The 18,947-nt window shown below is 45.9% G+C and overlaps 2 protein-coding genes across 2 annotated transcripts; both read left to right on the top strand.

Annotated features, from left to right (window-relative positions):
* The first annotated feature begins 14,146 nt into the window (after window positions 1–14,146).
* Window positions 14,147–16,140, top strand: LOC125521373. The gene has a single exon (XM_048686434.1). The coding sequence runs from the start codon at window positions 14,587–14,589 to the stop codon at window positions 15,463–15,465; it is 879 nt and encodes a 292-aa protein (XP_048542391.1). The 5' UTR covers window positions 14,147–14,586; the 3' UTR covers window positions 15,466–16,140.
* Window positions 16,141–17,861: 1,721 nt separating this feature from the next.
* On the top strand, window positions 17,862–18,884 carry LOC125523288 (disease resistance protein RPM1-like). The gene has a single exon (XM_048688338.1). It carries the CDS (start codon window positions 17,862–17,864, stop codon window positions 18,882–18,884), a length of 1,023 nt encoding a protein of 340 aa, XP_048544295.1.
* Window positions 18,885–18,947: the final 63 nt, after the last annotated feature.

Genomic DNA, 18,947 nt, shown 5'->3' with positions numbered 1-18,947 from the left:
TGTCGACGATTTAACCGACATGCTCGATTTCGACTCCGAAGACATCAACGGCATGGACGAAGATGCAGGAGACGAACAGGAACCAGTGCCCACAGGGCGCCGGACGCCACTTCATCACATGACATATACATGGTGGATACACCCAAAGAAGGCAATGGCGAAGAGACAGCGGAGGATGGTCCCTCCAAGAAGCAACCCAAGCACCAACGTCAGCGGCGCCGCTCTAAGTCCTACCATAGCAAAAACAGCGATAACAGCGCAAGAGAAAATAACACTCCAGTCGACTCCAGAGGAAACGACGACCACATTGCCCCGGCGGCAGAGCACGATGAAGCTACAAACGGCGAACATAGTATGGATCCAACGTCCGAACACGGCGACGCCGAGGATAAACCTCATCAAACCCCCTCCGGGGAGGAAAACAGTCCGGACGAAGATGCACACATCATCCCAGAAACGCACTTGGAGCAAGAGAACCTCCGCAGAAGGCTTATTGCCACAGCGAGGAGTCTGAAGAAGCAGAAGCAAAGGCTTAAGGCCGCACAAAATACGCTCAACAACAGGTGGAACAAAGTGATCGACAACAAAGAAAAGTATGGTGGAAGTTACCACACAAAGAGCTATCCAAAGCGCAAGCTATTACCTGAATTCGACGATGAGGCCTTAGAGCCCACACAGCCGAAAAATGAAACGGCCAACCGGCCAGATCAACCACCTTGTGACCTTCATAGAGCGGCTAACAAGGTCACACATAATTCAACACACGATCTACGTGAGGACTTGCGCCAAAAATCCGGTACGACCAGATCCATCTATGGATCTAGGAAGCGCGCTCCGGCACAAAATCAAAACCGAATACTACAACCGTCCGAACACCATGGTACATCCAAATACAGGGGTGCCGCACACTCCCTATGTTTCACTGATGAGGTGCTGGACCACGAATTCCTAGAAGGATTCAAACCAGTGAACATAGAGGCGTACGACGGGACCATAGACCCTAGGGTCTGGATTGAGGACTTTATCCTCCATATCCATATGGCTCGCGGAGATGATCTCCATGCCATCAAATACTTGCCCCTCAAGATTAAAGGACCAGCTCGGCACTAGCTGAAAAGCCTCCCCGAAAACTAGATTGGAAGTTGGGAGGAGCTCGAGGACGCTTTTCGGGCTAATTTTCAAGGGACCTATGTCCGACCTCCGGATGCAGACGATTTAAGTCATATAATTCAACAGCCCGGAGAGTCACCCCGAAAGCTTTGGAATAGGTTTCTCACTAAGAAGAACCAAATCGTCGACTGTCCGGACGCAGAAGCCTTAGCAGCTTTCAAACACAGTGTTCAAGACGAATGGCTCGCCAGACACCTCGGCCAAGAAAAACCGAGAACAATGGCAGCCCTGACAAGCCTCATGACCCACTTTTGCGCGGGCGAAGATAGCTGGTTAGCCCGCAGTAGCACCAGCGACCCAAGCACATCCGAAGTCAGGGATGGCAATGGAAAACCATGACGCAACAAAAACAAGCGTCGAAATAAAGAAGATAGCCCAGATAATACGGCGGTAAACGCCGGATTCAGGGGCTCTCGACCAGGTCAGCAGAAAAAGCCTTTCAAAGGCAGCAGAGATGGACCGTCTGGCCTAAACAGGATTCTTGACAAACTATGTCAGATTCATGGCACCCCCGATAAACCTGCAATCACACCCACGGAGAATGCTTGGTCTTCAAGCAGGTCGGTAAGATAAACGCCGAACACAAGGGGGGAGACACCAAGCGAAGACGAGGACGAACCTCGCCAGCAAAGCACTGGACAATAGAAAAAATTCCCACCAGAGGTTAAAACAGTAAACACGATACATGTGACGAAGAGGAGAACCAAACATGCAATCCGAGACACACGTGCCATAGAGCCCGTCACCCCTAGGTCCAACCCCTGGTTGGCCTGCCCAATCACTTTTGATCACGGGGATCATGCGACAAGCATCCGGCACGAAGGATTGGCTGCCTTGGTGTTAGACCCAATAATAAACGGATACCATCTCACACGAGTCCTCATGGACGGCGGCAGTGGTCTAAATCTGATATATCAGGACACAGTACGCAAAATGGGGATAGACCCAACAAAAATAAGCCATAGTAATACTACCTTCAAGGGAGTAATACCAGCCCCAGAGGCCCGCTGTACGGGCTCTCTATTACTAGAGGTTGTATTCGGTTCTCCCGACAACTTCCGAAGCGAAAAGTTAACTTTCTACATCGCTTCATTCCGAAGTGGCCATCAAGCACTACTCGGAAGAACGGCTTTCGCTCGTTTTAATGCAATACCGCATTACGCTTCTCTCAAGCTCAAGATGCCCGGTCCACGTGGCACCATCACAGTTAGTGGAAATACTGAGCATTCTCTACGCGTGGAAGAATGTGCGGCGGCTTTAACAGCCGAGCACTAGACGGCCTCACCAACCAGAAAAAATGACAGGTCGTCAAGACCACGGACATGGTTAGACGAGTCCGGTGCACCACTACATATACATGAGATTGGTTTGATGGTCAAAACCTCATAGACGGTACCAGGGGCTTCCCGCGTGTAATCAGGGCTAGTCCGGCTCAACTTGACTTCTCTTGAATTTTAATGGTTTATTGATAATAACCAATTTTCTGGCACGGCAACTTTCACCTAAGTTCTTCTCTTTTACAGATGACAATGGTGCTACACCCGTCCAGGACACGGCACAACGGAGACACAGGCGCAGACGTGCAGCAGGGACCTGCTCAAAGGTTTCTTTTCAGATTAAGACCCTGCATAAACCTTTTTTACTGTCTCTTGTTGTTCACATCCTCCGGATACTCAATACAACTGAGAATGATGCTGACGTTATTGGCATGTGGCCACGTCAGGATATTGCACGTACCTGGACACTCGGGGTTTATTATTAAGGGCATTGTTCAGCCCGGCATATGTTAAAAAGACCGAATACCTTAGGGAGTGTTCGGCGTCGCGAGTTTGGCCTTATATGCATCAGCTCCGAATCATGTCTTTGGTCAAATGTTGGGTTTGCCCGGCTCCCATGTTTTGGTACCTTACATTCCGCTATATCGGCTAAGGTAGCACTGGGAGAACTACTGCGATTGTGCCCTGGTTCATCCGGATGAGCACCTTAGTAGAGAAAGCCGAAAACTGACTGTCATGATAAAGCGCGAGACTGGTCAACCACTCGATGACTTAGCGGAATCTTCGGGATTCCTCCGCATTAACGAAGGGCCGTTTCCTAGTCATGTATGCATGCGCCCCATATTCGGACGAGCGCAGAAGTACCAAGGGCTATATAATAGTCCCACCGTCAAACTCCTATGGCTAAGTGAAAGTGTTAAAGCAATATAGTCCGATTGCCTCGTTCGCCGCGCTACCACCTCCTTCATGGACCAAGACGTTGGATCAAGTGTGAATACACGTTTTTTGTGAACACCCCCGCATTATATGCGTAGGGGCTGAAGCCGACGACTGCAAACTTTTAGGTTATATACATAAATGGCTGCATAGGAGGCATCATAATACTTTCAGGCAAAAGTATAAACACAGCCTTTATAATTCAATAAAACATTGTTTTTACAATGGAAATACATGTCACTAGAACATAATATTCTTCTAGCACTGAGCCTCTATAGAACGAGCGCCCTCAAGGACTTCTTCAAAGTAGTGCTCGGCAGCCACTCGACCCACGGCCGAACCCTGTGTTGCAATAGTGGTGGCCTCCATCTCTGCCAAGTATATCTTGACACGGGAAAGTGCCATCCGCGCACCCTCTATGCACGTCGACCTCTTCATAGCGTCGATGTGCGGCACAACACCAAGGAATTGTTGCACTAAACTAAAGTAACTATTCAGCCTTGGCCCTCCCGGCCACAGATGATCCACAACAGACCTCATGGCAAGTCTGGACAACCTATGGAGCTCGGCCCACTCGACCATTCGCTCATTCAACAGCAGTGGACGCACTGGAGCATGGAACTATGACCAGAACAACTTTTCCACTTCACGATCTTTTTGATCCTTGAAGTACTCGGCCGCATCAGCAGCACTTGCTGCCAAATCCACATAAGCGTCTGCAGAACTCCATAGTTGATCAAGAGGAGCATACTTCGGACCTCCGAACTTAGTCCGCAACAAGAAGGGCTTCCCAGCCATGATATCCGCAGCTTGACGCAGCTCCTCCTTCGTCGCTCTGATTTTGGAGCGGGCTTCTTTGGCTGCTACCATGGCCATCTCCAGGTCCGCCGCCTTCGCTCGGCTTTCTTTTTCAAGAAGCTGGTAACGGTCAGCGGCATCTTTCAACTCAATGGCCACCTTGGCTATTCTTTCCTTGCTCTGGCAATGCGCGTCCTGTTCGGCCCTCAGCTCTTCGACCGCCTTTAGAGCGGCCGCATCGCTATTCCTTGCTTGTTCCTTGGCTCGGGCAAGCTCCGCCCGAAGGGTCTCCACGGTGGCAGCTCCATCTGCAGTCACAACATATTAAAGATACCGGCATCATGCTCCTCTTACTATGTGTTGATCACCGGAGAAATCACTTACCGTGTGCCTCGTCAAGCCGCTTGTTGACAAGCACGATGTCAGCGTTTGCCGCATCAAGTTGCCGCTTTAGCTCGGCACACTCATCAATCCGGCAAGCCACCGGACCTTCATCCACCTGCACATAAAGGCGGTCTGGTTATTACCTGGGACTATGATCCTCTGTTTGCCGCCGTTCTCGACGGCAACCAGAGTCTCAGGGGCTACTATCTGCATAGGGCACACCTAACGTGTGCGGTACTGTCAAAAACATACACTATTTCACGTACCTCAAAGCCTTTTAGCAGACTCATAAAAGCTTCATGCAACCCGCTTTCGGTGGATGAAATCCTTTCAATTACCGTACCCATTAGCGTACGATGCACTTCTGAGATGGCCGCTTGCTCCAGAAGATCCTTCAGTGCGTCCGACCGCACACTGTACGGTTCCGGACTCTTTCTGTTGCTCTCTTTAGGAGCCGAATATTGAGGACTCCGGGTGGCCGAAGGATTACCCTCTGGCCTTGGCGGATCAGGAGAAACCCTCCGCGGCGACACTTCAGGGTCGCCCGCCTCATGAGGCGGGGTGGCAGGGGGAGGTGTTTCGCTCTCCATCATCTCCGGAAGAAGATCCCCCGAAGACGAACTCTGTCGAGAAGGGCTACGATCCGAACTACAAGATATAAGCTTCGGTTATTGTCTTCAGAAGTAAGGTAGGATATTTTCACTATTAAGTACTTTTTGATTACTTATAGCTCGGTAGATGGCTGATCCCCTTGCGGACATTGTGCGGCAAGAGTACCCTCCGAGGCAGGACCCTCTGGCGAAGATTTTTTCCCCCGTTTGGAAACCTTTGTTTCCGGATCTTCAGAGGTGGTCCTCTTCCTTCCTCGGTGAGAGGGAATGTCAGATTCTTCTCCCTGGTTATCCTCCATCGTGGAGGCGCTAATTCCCTGGGTTTGGACGAGTAGTGAGTGAGGCCCGCTTTCGGCCTCTTTATTTCCCCCTTTATCTTCCTTTGAGGGCGCCTGATAAGGTGCCGGCTCGAGCATTCTGTCTAGTACTGGATTGGCCAAGCCTTCGGGAAGGGGGGCCGAACACCTGATCATCTTCGCCTTTGTTATCCAGTCCTGGTCAAAGAGTGACTTTTCAGAATTACTTACTTGGGTATCAGGGCGGTTATAGCTCAGACCCGCATCCTTGGTGGTGTCCGAACACTCTATTTGGGGTCCGAAGAACAATTTGCACATCTCTTCGAGCATCATTCCGAGGAAGTGTTGAATAGTTCACGGTCCTTCCGGGTTGAATTCCCACATACGGAGGGGTTGACGTTTGCAAGGCTGGACTCGACGAACTAGCATGACTTGCATTACCATAACCAGGCTGACATCTCTCTCAAGGAGATCTCGGATGCGACTCTGCAATAACGGCACATCATTTACTGGACCCCAGTTCAGCCCCTTGCTGATCCATGACGTCAGTTATGGTGGGGGCCCGAGCGAAAGGCAGGGGCGGCTACCCACTTGGCACTTCGGGGATCTGTGATATAAAATCACTCCCGCTGCCACAAACTGGACACCTTGGGGAAGGAACCCTCTGGCCATGGAGCATCAGCACTTTTGCTTATTACGGCACCTCTGCACTCTGCATGCCGCCCCTCGATCATCTTCGGCTTCACATTGAAGGTCTTGAGCCACAGGCCGAAGTGTGGGGTAATGCGGAGGAAGGCCTCACATACGACGATAAACGACGAGATGTGAAGGAGGGAATCCGGGGCCAGATCATGGAAATACAGCCCATAATAGAACATGAGCCCCCTAACAAAGGGATCCAGAGCGAGGCCTAGCCCTCGGAGGAAGTGAGAGATGAACACAACACTCTCATTTGGTTCGGGAGTGGGGATGACCTGCCCTCGGGCGGGCAGCCTGTGTGAGATTTCGGCGGTCAGATACCTGGCCTCTCTCATCTTCTTGATGTCCTCCTCTGTGGCAGAGGAAGGCATCTACCGACCTTGGAGGTTGGATCCGGACATGGTTGAAGGTTCGAAGCGCCTGACCTGAGCCTTGGGTGTTGGAACTCGAGGCGGGGGAAGGATTCGATTGAGCATGAGAGGAAAAAAGGACAGGCCTTGGCCTCTTTATAAAGAGGATAAATATCAAGCGTCCTCCTCGTGGCCATTTTGGACTTGCCTAAAATCGAGGAGTCATACCAACGGGCACGAGTGGGTTACCCACGTCCGTATTGATGAGAATCCCGTAATAAGGGGGACACGATCTTTGCTTCGACAAGACGTGTCAAGAAAACCGCCTCGCAATATGTGCAGTGCTGGTTGGGAAGAACGGTTCGGATAATGACCGGGCCATGACATGATGTCGTGCTGTCAAAACGTGTCAGCAGATTAGATTTGTGGAAATATTATTCTCTCTACGGTGATATGTGGAAATTGTTTTGCAGAGCCGGACACTATCCTTGGGTTCAAAATCTTCCATGGAGTATTCGGAGGAGGAACCCGCCTTGCAATGCCGAAGACAAAAATGCGCGCCGGACTCATCATCATTGAAGCCTGGTTCAGGGGCTACTGAGGGAATCCTGGATTAGGGGGTCTCCGGACAGCCGGACTATATCCTTTGGCCGAACTGTTGGACTATGAAGATACAAGATTGAAGACTTCGTCCCGTGTCCGGATGGGACTTTCCTTGGCGTAGAAGGCAAGCTTGGAAATACGGATATGTAGATCTCCTCCCTTGTAACCGACTCTGTGTAATGTCTATATAAACCGGAGGGTTTAGTCCGTAGGACAACATACAATCATACCATAGGCTAGCTTCTAGGGTTTAGCCTCTACGATATCGTGGTAGATCAACTCTTGTAATACTCATATCATCAAGAACAATCAAGCATGACGTAGGGTATTACCTCCATCAAGAGGGCCCGAACCTGGGTAAACATCGTGTCCCCTGCCTCTTGTTACCATCCGTCTTAGACGCACAGTTCGGGACCCCCTACCCGAGATCCGCCGGTTTTGACACCGACAGCCCTGCCAGTGCAGCTCACAAGCGCCCCATGGAGCTCAAAGGCACTGGAGACCCGTTCTGCAACGTTGGCCTCCCCAAGCTCCTGGTGGTTGCCTCGACGCCCACCGGCGTTGCTCCGGCTCCTGCCGCCGGCGTGGTGCGTCGTCAGTTTAGCGAGAGGAAGAAGGCGCATGCATGCCTCGCTGTCCGCTGGATCCTATTTGTGGCCCAAGCAAGAGCATTCTCCCCTATGTGTCCGGACGGAGATAATGATACCATCTATACATGTTACTTAGTTACTAAACCTATGTAACTTAGGATCTAATTGATAAATCGCTAGCAGTATCCGCATACTTTTGTGGAGATCATATGGGGGAGGATCGAACAGTGTGGCAACAGACATCAAGGTGTGTTCTTTCAAAGAATCTTCACATCGAGTCAATGAACATCATATTTGAAGTGCAGTTTAACTTAGTCACTTACAACTATCTGATCCACAACTAATAGACAAAGTCATGTTCAGTTATAGTGCTTAAATATGATTTTGGTGTGTGTGAAAATAATACAGTATTATATTTCTATTGAATGCATGAGCATGATGTATCACACATCTATATGTCTAGGCTTTTTTAGTTTTTTTTCAGATGGAAACCAGAAGCATCACTGTCCTTGACTAGAATCACCATGGCCAGATTAAAGACTGCAAGCTGGAAAGTTCTTCCTTTCGATTTCTCAATCTTTAGGTTATGGATCATCTCCCCCTTGCTAGCTGATATGAAGTACAGAAAATTTTGTGAGCTGGTTATACGAAATACAGAAAAAAAATCTGACCATGTATAATTGCTACCAAGTGTACCCTTCTTCGTGTAAACAACTTGGTACATTTCATAATCACAGTTTTTCTTATGCGTGAACGATATCGAGCAAAATATTGATCTGGTCTTGGACGCCTCCTTCAGAGCAGTACATCTTGAAGACAAAGGATCTTGCCATGTTTAATAACTTGTGTGTTGTCCGAACAATCATTATTGTGAGCCTCCCGTCTTGCATCAGTAATTCATTTTGTTGTTTGTGTATTTGTTTTTTCTTTCTTTTGAGCTGCTGCACTTTAGAAATTCTGTCACGACGGTTTCCATTTTAAACTTCTATGTTGAATTAATTGCTGAGTGTTTTGATCATTCCTTGTGCGGCAACTTCTTCCTCTTCTTCTATGGAATGGCATTTGTTTCCTTTTTTGGTACACATTTCTCTTTGGCCAGTTGAATTTGACAGATCATTGATGTGATTCTTGGTCTTTTGTTTCGGAGCGCTTCTGTTATTTTCACAAGGATACGTTTTTGACTGATTCATACCGTTAGTATTTCATCTACAAGGTGGATAATATGAGGATCAACAGTACTCCCTCCATATCAAAATATAAGACCTTTTCTGGTACAAAAGGACTATAAAAACATCTTATATTTTGATACAAAGGGATAATTAATTTTTCTGTAGGATATGGTGTGATCAAAATAAATTAGGCGGAGGTTTACCTTTTTGCTTTTTGTGAGATGTGCCCTTTCTGATTGACTGGGCACTATAATCTTCTTCTGTTTTCATTGACTGTGGTTTGCTTTTAAGGTGACCACCTAGCCAGGCTATAGGATCTTTAATTCTGAGATTCTTCTTGCCATTTGAGCACTTACACCAACCCATGTCAAGAATTTGCACGAGCCATCTACTACTTCATCATGATCACTAATCCAGCAAGCGGTCGGACAAGAACACCGTAAGGTTTTCAGTTCAGAAATAAAACTATGAAGCACTCAACGGACTAAATAATGAGCTTTGCATATGATCAATAGAATTTTCTTATCGAAATAATGCAGTACGTTTTCCGATCAAAATAATGTACTCTTCAGGTTTGTGAGTAAAAACTCCTACTATGTAACGTAAAATATAACTATCAACTTGTGCAGCAAATGAGTGTTTGTGTTCTCAACCGTGCAATTTTCTTCTGAACAACTAATCAAACGCACAACACAAACAAACAAAATTATTGCATTGTATTCGTGACGGCACACAAAAACAAATTTATTGCACTATATGCATAACATCAGGTAGACCACTTAAAACACATGATCGCTCTACTTTAGCAAAGCATCAATAATTTTCACTATTTCTTATCCTGCTTAAGTACAGTTCAATTATTATTGTTCAACTGTCATGCTCTTTTAAGGCTGGAAATGTTCCTCGGTAGCTTAATTATTCTGTTTTGGGATGCCTATGGAAACTAGGATGGTCTGCAACCTTCTTATTCTCCCCTGCTTTTGCACTACCTACGAGATATGCTTTTTTCCTTTGTTGTGCATGGCTGAAATGATGAGGCTCAGCAGTGGATTTGGCCATCGATTCATTTTACCATTGTGTAGGACCATGGAGACAGATGCAACAGTTACCGCCCTTTTGATAGCCCCGCAAGCTCTTCTACTCCCCTTGAACTATTAAATTCTGCAAACTTTGAGTCTTCTGAGTTAAGTTCCCACGTCCAGAGGTATTACAAAGGAACAATAAATAGTGAACTGTGTTTGCAAATATTAACAAATCAAATGTGCTTTGCATCCATCATTATTAAGCAGAGCAACCCTTGGAAAGTCGGGATTTAGCAGTTCAATAGTAGTTACAAGTTTTAGCCCCTTTGTAATTAGGGAAACTTTGTGTTTTTTTTTGTATTCCACAAATTTTCTTCTGCCCTTCTCCATATATTTTTAATAGTTCACTGGAATAATCGCCTTTTCTCTTACATGATTTATTTGTACTAGTTATTTTTGTGAATATTCCCGGTTACTGCTTCTGGTGAGGTGTACATACACCTTCTGGAACCCCCAATAAAAATGTTGTAGATTAACTAGGTGTGAATGGAAACACCCACAATAGCTTGTCCAGTTCAATTGGTTTTCCCCGTCAGGAAAAAAAGACACATGGATGGTTAAGGGCATGTACAATGGTGCTATCTTAGAAGTGCCACGTAGGATAAATGATGAGGTGGAGGAGAGAAAACTCATAAGAAAAAGCTTGTCTTCTCTTATTTAAGAAAAGACAAGAGATGATCTCTTAGCACAATATGTCTCACCATGTTTTTAGGAATAGCTAGTTATTAAAGATAAGGCTAAGATATGACCCATTGTATACTTTTTTTGTCAATCTCTAAATTACTTGCAAGACTTAAGATAAGACTGTATTATCAACCATTGTACATGCCTTAAGCAATAGATATTATGCCTTAAGTAATTATCTCTTCATATCTACTACCTAAAGGGCAACCTGGTGCAGGTCTTCATATTTATTACCTCTGTCCCAAATGTTTTAAATAATCCATCATCTTTAAAAACAATGTTAACAGAGTGGTTTGTTACCAATCAGCAACATAAATCAGCTAGGTCATTGACTTATCTTGATTTCCCAAGTGAGTGGGTCTGGAACAAAAGTGATAACGTGTGGACAAAGAGAAAGCATAAGCAAAAGCTTGGAAGTAAGATTGAACGTATTTATCATGTGCATCCAGGAACCAGTGAGCTGTTTTTTCTGCGGATGCTGCTTATGATTGTTCCTGGTGCAACCAGCTTTGAGGATTTAAGAAGGCATAATGGTCGACTTTATGATACATTTAAGGAAGCATGTCAGTCAAGGGGTTTAGTAGGAGATGACAACGAATGGTTTAAACTCTTTGATGAAGCTATCATGTGGGCAAGTCCGTTTCAGCTACGCCATCTTTTCATGACTGTCCTTCTTCACTGCGAAGTTGGAAACGGTCGGGCCCTATTTGAACGATTCTAGCCAAGCATGGCTAAGGATATATCATATAGACTTTCCCTTGCACTTGGCAACTCTAGATATGACGTGCCGTTAGATTACCTTCAAGACTGTCTTCTTTGTGAATTAGCTTCCATGTTTACAAAGAATGGGTCATGCCTAGCCTCATTCAACTTGACCTCCCGTACAATTCCGACTGATGACGAATGTTTCAACAGATTGGTAGCTGAGGAATTGAGCTACGATGCTGCTAAGTTGGCCATTGAAGCCGACACACTATATTGCAAGTTAAACGACGAACAAAGAAGTATACATCATGAAGTAGTATCTGCAGTTTATGGAGATAAGGGTGGTGTTTACTTTGTTTCTGGATGCGGAGGGTCTGGTAAAACATTTTTATGGAATTCTATCATTGCACTTAGGTCCGAGCGTCATGTTGTACTTGTTGTGGCTTCATCTGGTGTTGCATCTTTGCTGCTCCCTAGAGGACGAACTGGTCATTCAAGGTTTAAAATTCCGCTCGATGTTAATGAGCGTTCTCAGCGTTCCATTTCTAGAAGCTCGATGCTCGGTGGTCTGTGTCAGCAGGCGTCTCTTATTCTATGGGACGAGGCTCCAATGACTAGCCTTCTATGTTTTGAAGTTTTGGATAGAACATCGAGAGATGTTTTATCTATCCATAATGAAAATAATGGCATGTTGCCGTTTCGAGGGAAATTAATGCTATTAGGCGGTGATTTTAGGCAAATTTTGCCTGTCGTGGAGGGCGGTACGAAAGAGGATATTATTGATGCATCATTGATTTCTTCTCCACTTTGGCCATACATTAAAGTTCGTAAACTTCATACAAATATGCGGCTTGCAATCCTACGCTATCTTGCCAAGCACGATGATTCTAAAGGCGATGATTCTTCTCCATCATGGACTTCTATCCCTGAAGATATGTTGTTGTTTCCCACAATAGATCATATGGAAATTGTTGTGGACAACGTATACAATATGTTCTACTTGAAGTATAATGATGGTGATTATTTATCACGCCGTGCTATTGTTTGTCCAACCAATTTAGTTGTGGATAAAATAAATGATGTTGTCTTTAAGCGTGTACCTGGAATGTCTACGGATTGCTTAAGTTATGATTCTATATCAAAATCTACGGATCCTGTTGATGAAGTGGAACTATTCTATCCTCCCAAAGTATTAAACTCTATTATTATAAATAATTTTCCTCATTATAAGATCTCTCTCAAAGTTGGAGTTCCTATTATGCTTCTCAGGAGTATTGATCAATCATTGGGTTTGTGCAATGGAACATGATTGATTATTACTCGACTGGGTGATAGGGTTCTGGAAGGAGAAATTATCACTGGTTCTAACAAAGGGCAACGCGTATGCGTTCCCCGTATAGTTTTAAACTCGGTGGGATCTAAGTAGCCTTTTACACTTCGACGGTGTCAATTTCCAATAAGGTTGTGCTATGCTATGACGATCAATAAGAGCCAAAGGCAGACTATGTCTAAGATATGCGTATATTTACGAGAGCCGGTATTTTCGCATGGACAACTGTATGTTGCAGTATCACGTGTTACTTCACGCAGTGGTCTCAAGTTCTTGATTGAGGATGATCATGGATGTCCATCTTTTGGGACTAGGAATCTAGTTTATAGAGAGATTATCTTAAGACTGTAGATGACAGTTAGTGCGATATGTATTACGTAGTGTAGTGATTTTGGTGGACCAACCTGTAAACAACATGCGTGTACTAGCCAAACCAGCATATATATGAAGTTGTGCTCTATGTAATATATGGTTGTTGGATCAACCTTATTTTGGTTATAAATGAAACAAGATAACAGGAAATTATCACCGCATAGTATCGACAGGCATGGCGTGCCGCCGCGCGGGAATGGGCTAGTTTTACATGTTAACCATTAAAAAAATAATTTAGGATGCAACCTTAATCAATAGCGCATGATTCACTTTTTTCATACCGATGCCGAGGCGGATTAAAAATGAACAAGTCAGCAAAATCAGGATCAGAGACGAAAGGGACCATCTATAACCACGCATGCACGCCTCGCCAAAACCTCACATGAAAAAGTATAGATTTCTCATCTTATGACGAGAGAGATGCCTAAGGATTGACAAGATTCAAACACATTGTGATTGTTTGAGCACAGAGGCCACCATCAACGAGGGTGAGAAGAAGAATAAGGACAACATAAATGGGGTGCCACGTGTTGAATGAAAGGACGTGAATTTTTTGAGATACTTATGGTTATTAGGTTAGTGGAGTGTGATTTTTTTTTAATTCTTATAGTACTACACTACTACTAGAACTTCTGAAAATTGAAATAAATTCACTTTGCCACATGGGAGCATATACTCCTGCCATTGAAAAATATATTTCAAAATTTCAAAAAAATTCAAACGCAAATTTGACACGTACATCTCAACATTGTTTGTACGTACGCCAAGTCCCGTCATTCTATACGCCTTGTGTAAAAAACATAAAATAATGTCTCATGAAAAGCCTTTTTCACATTAAAATTTGTCTTTTTGACATGTGACACAAAAGTTATCGGTTTCTGCAAAACGAGATTCTGTGCACGTAGAATGTCAAAATGTAGTTGAAAATCATTTTGTCAGAATTTTGTGACATTTCAAAATATATTTAAAACATATTTTTAAAACCGGGAGCATATGCTCCTATGTGTCAAAATGCCTCTCTCTCTCGGTCTCTCTTGCAAACGATATGGTGATCATTTGAGGAATAAAAGTCTTGATAATGTTAGAAAAAAAAATGTCCTCGGCAGCAGCAGAGCCCGAGAGGCCGGAGCCAAGAAAAGGAACAGAGGAAGAAGCTAGGAGAACAGAGGAACAGAGCCGCGCCGTGTGGGCGCGCCGGCTGACGGCCTCGTGGAGGAGCTCGGGTACCTGCGCCTGCGCCGGCTGACGGCCGCACGCCGAGACGCGGATGCCACCGGCCGACCCGTACGCTGGTCGGACCAGCGCGGTGGCATCGCCTGCCCCGCTCGGGTGGTGCACGGCCAAGAGCGCCCCCTGTGAATTCGAGTTCGAGTTCATTTCCAGTTCAGCCGGCGACAGCTGGTAATTCGAGTCCGGCAAGAACCAGGAGCTCTCCGATGAATAAAAGCGCTTGCGGTGGGGGCAGTGGCTCCAACTGGATTCGTTCGCCTCCCTCCCCGATCCCCAGATCCAATCCAGGACACGCCATCGATGGCGGCGAAGGTGCTCCAGCTCCGTAGCTCCGACGGCAAGGTGCTCGTCGCTCCGGCGTGGGACTATCGCCCGGCCGCCGCCCAAGCCCTCCCGCTGGAGACGCGGGTGTCCTCGCGCGCCCTCGAGAGGGTGCTCCAGTACTGGACCAAGCACAGGCTTGCCAAGGCCACCGGTGAGTCCCGGGAGTCCCTCGCCCGCTGGGACGCCGACTTCCAGCGCCGTCTCGAGGAAGACGGCCTCGCCAAGGAGGCCGCCGCAGCCGCCCAAGAACTCCGCCGCTACGGCGTCGACCACGGAGGGCGTCCCCATCGCCACGCGGCCGCATCTGATGTCGCTGCTCCTGCCAAGGCGGCCCGTGCTGATCCCGTCCGTGTCTGGTGTGTCAACCACGGAGAACGCAGCCATGCGCCGGCGATGCCCGGCTCCTTCGATGCCACTGATATTGCCTCCGCCGCGCGCCCTGGGCCTGCCACCACCTTGCCGGCTGCTGCTGGTGCTGACCCCGTGGATGCCCGGTGCGCGATCCGTGCCCGTGGACGCCAGATGGCTGAAGACGAGGAGCTCGCTTGCCACCACCGCAAGCGCCCGGCTTCCAAGGCTCCACTCTGCCTGCCTGCCACTGCTGTTGCGCCCGTGAAGAAGGTCTCTTGTCCCGTCGCTTCCAAGGCTCGCTCTTTCGTCGGCTCTACACCACTGCCTCTCACTGCTGCTGCGCCCGGTGTGAAGAAGGCGACTCCAGCAGCTTCAACTCTGCGCGCAAGAAGGGGGATGGGGGAGCTCAGCTGCAAGATTCCCAAGCAAAACCGTGTCGTCGCTGCAGCACCAAGGAAGCAACCAATTCCTTGGCTGCGTCCAGTGGTATTACGCCCTTGCTAGTCTTTTATAGCTTCCTAAACCATGCACACATGAGTTTCATTTAATCTTTGCATCTCTAGGTTCTGCACTTAATCACCAAGATTTCTAGTGTCCTTTGAATCCCTTTCAGTCACTAGTAATTTTACAAGAGTGTCAGCAGAGTCTCCATCTAGCTAGGCAGCAAAAACCTTGTTAAGATGTGTACGGCATAGTTACACTACATCCGCACCTGGTCCTAAGTTAAGGGTTTAAGTAAATAAAGGGCATTTTCAATAAATCAAACTAAAGCAGATGAGCCTAAAAAGGAAACTCATGTACTGCAATTCCGGCACGAGACAGAGCGTAAAACGCACTCGCCGCAAAATCCAAAACGCCTGTTTGCTACCCGGCTTGTAGCAGGTAAAAGGAGTAGAATTGAACTTGTCGATACACACATAATCATGTGAGCTGCCTAGCGTTTGGAGACTATGCTGACTCTCCTGTAAAATTAATCTTGGCTGAATTGGATTCTTAGGCATTGGCATCTTAGTGAGTTAAAGTTGCAGTTTTCCGAAGAGTAACATTGGTTAGTGAACTCTTGTGTGTATGTGTGGGTGAAGCTTTGAGCTAAGCAAGTCCTTGATGTACCGACTATCAAGACTATCAAGTCATACTGTAATCAATTTTGGATATGAATGAGAAAATTGTTGGCCTGAATTTTGCAGAGCATTTGAGTAACTTTCTGTCTGAATGTATGTATGTTTGCTGTATGCATCTATGTCTTCTTAAATCATTCTGCTGTCCAATGGATTCATCTCTGATTTCACAATGCTTCGTTTGAGTGGTGAGCCACATAACCATGTTTGGGACAGTTATTGGTTGGAAGGTTTTTTGGATTGAGATACTGCAATCAAATTGGCAAGAGTGTGAAAAAGGTACCATCATAGTGCAGCTATTTGACAAATAGGTTTGGCTTTTTCATATCTTGTTAGCTTGTCATTCCAATTATGTCCAACAACAGTCTTACATATTCAGTTAAGACACCCTACTCTTGCACCATGCAACAACAATCTTAGATATTCGGTCTTACATATTCAGTTAAGACTCCCTACTCTTACATACCCTATTTGGTCAATTTTAAGGTTGCTCAAAATTCTTTCTGTACTTTGTGACAATATGATGAGAGGGAGACCTGTTGCAAAAACTCATTGGGCAATCATCGCTTGCGTTAGTTAGCATGGAACGTACATGTCGAATCAGTACCTGATGGTATGTCACATGACAAACCAATTTAGATTGTCAATTCACTCCTACATATCCTATCGTCAGCAAGATCCTCTGTCTACATTTCAGAGAACAAGGTGGTTTATCATGTACTCGTAGTTAGCACTGGTACAGCCCATACTACAGCCTGACCTATCATGGCATTTTTTTTGAGGGAATGGCAGTTACTGCCGATATATTAAGGAGTAAAGAAAGTTACAGATAGTCTGTTACAGAGCTGGTTTTTAGGTGTATCCCTCACCGTAAGAAACAAAACAGTATGAAAAATTAATCTGGTTCAGGTGGCGGGTAGTTCTCAACATCTGAGAGCCAGTGAGCTGAGAGTGCAGGTTGAAGAAGGTCTTGCTTAATGAGCTGCAGGACAGCAGACTCCTGCAGGGTCTTGTGCTCGAAGACGCGCCCTGGAGTGGATGTTTTTGTGACTCTGAGATGGCATGCGACTGCAGAAACATTATGCCATTTGAATGCAAGACAACAGCTTGGATCCCAGACAAAAGATTGGAGTTCTGTAGACGCTGTCAATTCTTTGCTGCTGCTTCTCTCATCATAGTTTCTGCTGCATTTTTCTGTTGGGTTGTTGGATGATGAAGCAGTAATGCAGTACTCCTATTACTGAAAAGAATCATAGCATCATTCTTTCCAAGATCTTTCTGAACTTCTTTATGTCTAAAAACAGAAGATTGTTGTGAGCTCTGATGTGTAGTTTTTCTTGTTTTCTCCCTTCTTGATCGCATTTTCCTTGTGGATGTTCATGACACCTATCCCTAACTTCATCTAACTAGCTAAGTCACTTGCTTAGATCTACAAAATCAACCAACGAACTATTCTTGACAAAGCTAGTCTTATTTCCATTTCAGTATTAAAAGATGATAAGAAATACTCCCTGTCAAGACTCTAAACGTCTTATGTTGTTTACACAGGAAGTTGTTTTCACGATAGCTTTGCTGCGACTATGCCGACCATGATCTAAAATGTTGGTTCAGACTGGACTTTGCAGTGATATGTGATACTTATCACCACAGCCATGTGGCGCCACGACTAACTGTGTCATCATTTCAATTTGTGCAGGATTGAGGAGATGCATTTACATGAAGCTTGTCCAATGATGTAGCGCTAGTCTGCACTGCAGTGCTAATATTCTGAGGGGAGCATTAATGGCAGACACTCTGTTTCTCGTTCTCAAAAAAGTTGCCCTGATCCTGGGAGAAGGGGCGTTAGAGAAGCTGAGAACAGAGGTGGCGGAGGAAGCATCGGCTGTCACTGATTTCGATCATGGCATGAAACAGATCGTGGGCGAGTTCACGATTCTGCAGGCATTTATTGGCCAGGTTCGCACACGGAATGCTGGTGAGAAGACATTTGATGCCTGGCTGGACCAAGTTACAAATGTTGCACATCAGGTAGAAGAGATCATTGACGAGTATAGTTTCCTTACTACGCAAGCCGTGGTCATAAACAACTTCTTCAAGAGGAAATTCCATCAGGCAAAGAGCTTTGCAGCATGGCAGAGCCTGTCAAGCCAGATTGATCAAGTAGAAACTCGAATTCAGCATCTATCAACAGTGAAAGATCGTTATGGCATTTCCGTAGGAGAACCGGGCAGGAGTAGCACGTCGCAATATGCCAGGCAGCTCTCTGTATCAGATTCTCCTTGCCTATCTGATGATACTGAATTAGTGGGGAATGCCTACGAAATTGGAAGGTTGACACAATGGTTACTGTCGGAGCGGCAAGACCGATCGATCATGTCCATCCTTGGTATGGGAGGTTTAGGCAAAACAACCATAGCGAGCAGTATCTACAAAATTAAAAGAATTAGCAGGATGTTTGATTGTTTTGCATGGGTTACTCTATCTCAGAATTGTCAAGTTGAAGACCTAGTGAGGCAAATCATGAAGCAGCTGATGGACCAAAGAGCTTACATCGCTAGTGGTATCGAGACTATGAGTCATGTAAGACTAATCGAGGAACTTCAGAGCTACCTGTGTGACAGGAAATATCTCATTGTCTTGGATGATGTATGGGATAAACATGGCTGGTTATTCTGTTCATTTGTAAGAAACGATCGTGGAAGTAGGGTACTAGTGACAACTCGCAAAAAGGACGTTGCTTTGTTAGCAGATGATGGATTAGTTGTGAAGCTTAAATTTCTTCTTCTGTCAAAAGGCAATCCGTAGATTAGAACACAAAGTATGTTCAGTAAATCTGAGACTTTGGGCAGAGAAAATTGTAAAAAAAAA

This window comes from Triticum urartu, chromosome 7 (assembly GCF_003073215.2).
Source record: "Triticum urartu cultivar G1812 chromosome 7, Tu2.1, whole genome shotgun sequence".
NCBI classification, from domain to species: Eukaryota; Viridiplantae; Streptophyta; class Magnoliopsida; order Poales; family Poaceae; genus Triticum; species Triticum urartu.
This window is presented reverse-complemented; position numbering and strand designations above follow the sequence as displayed.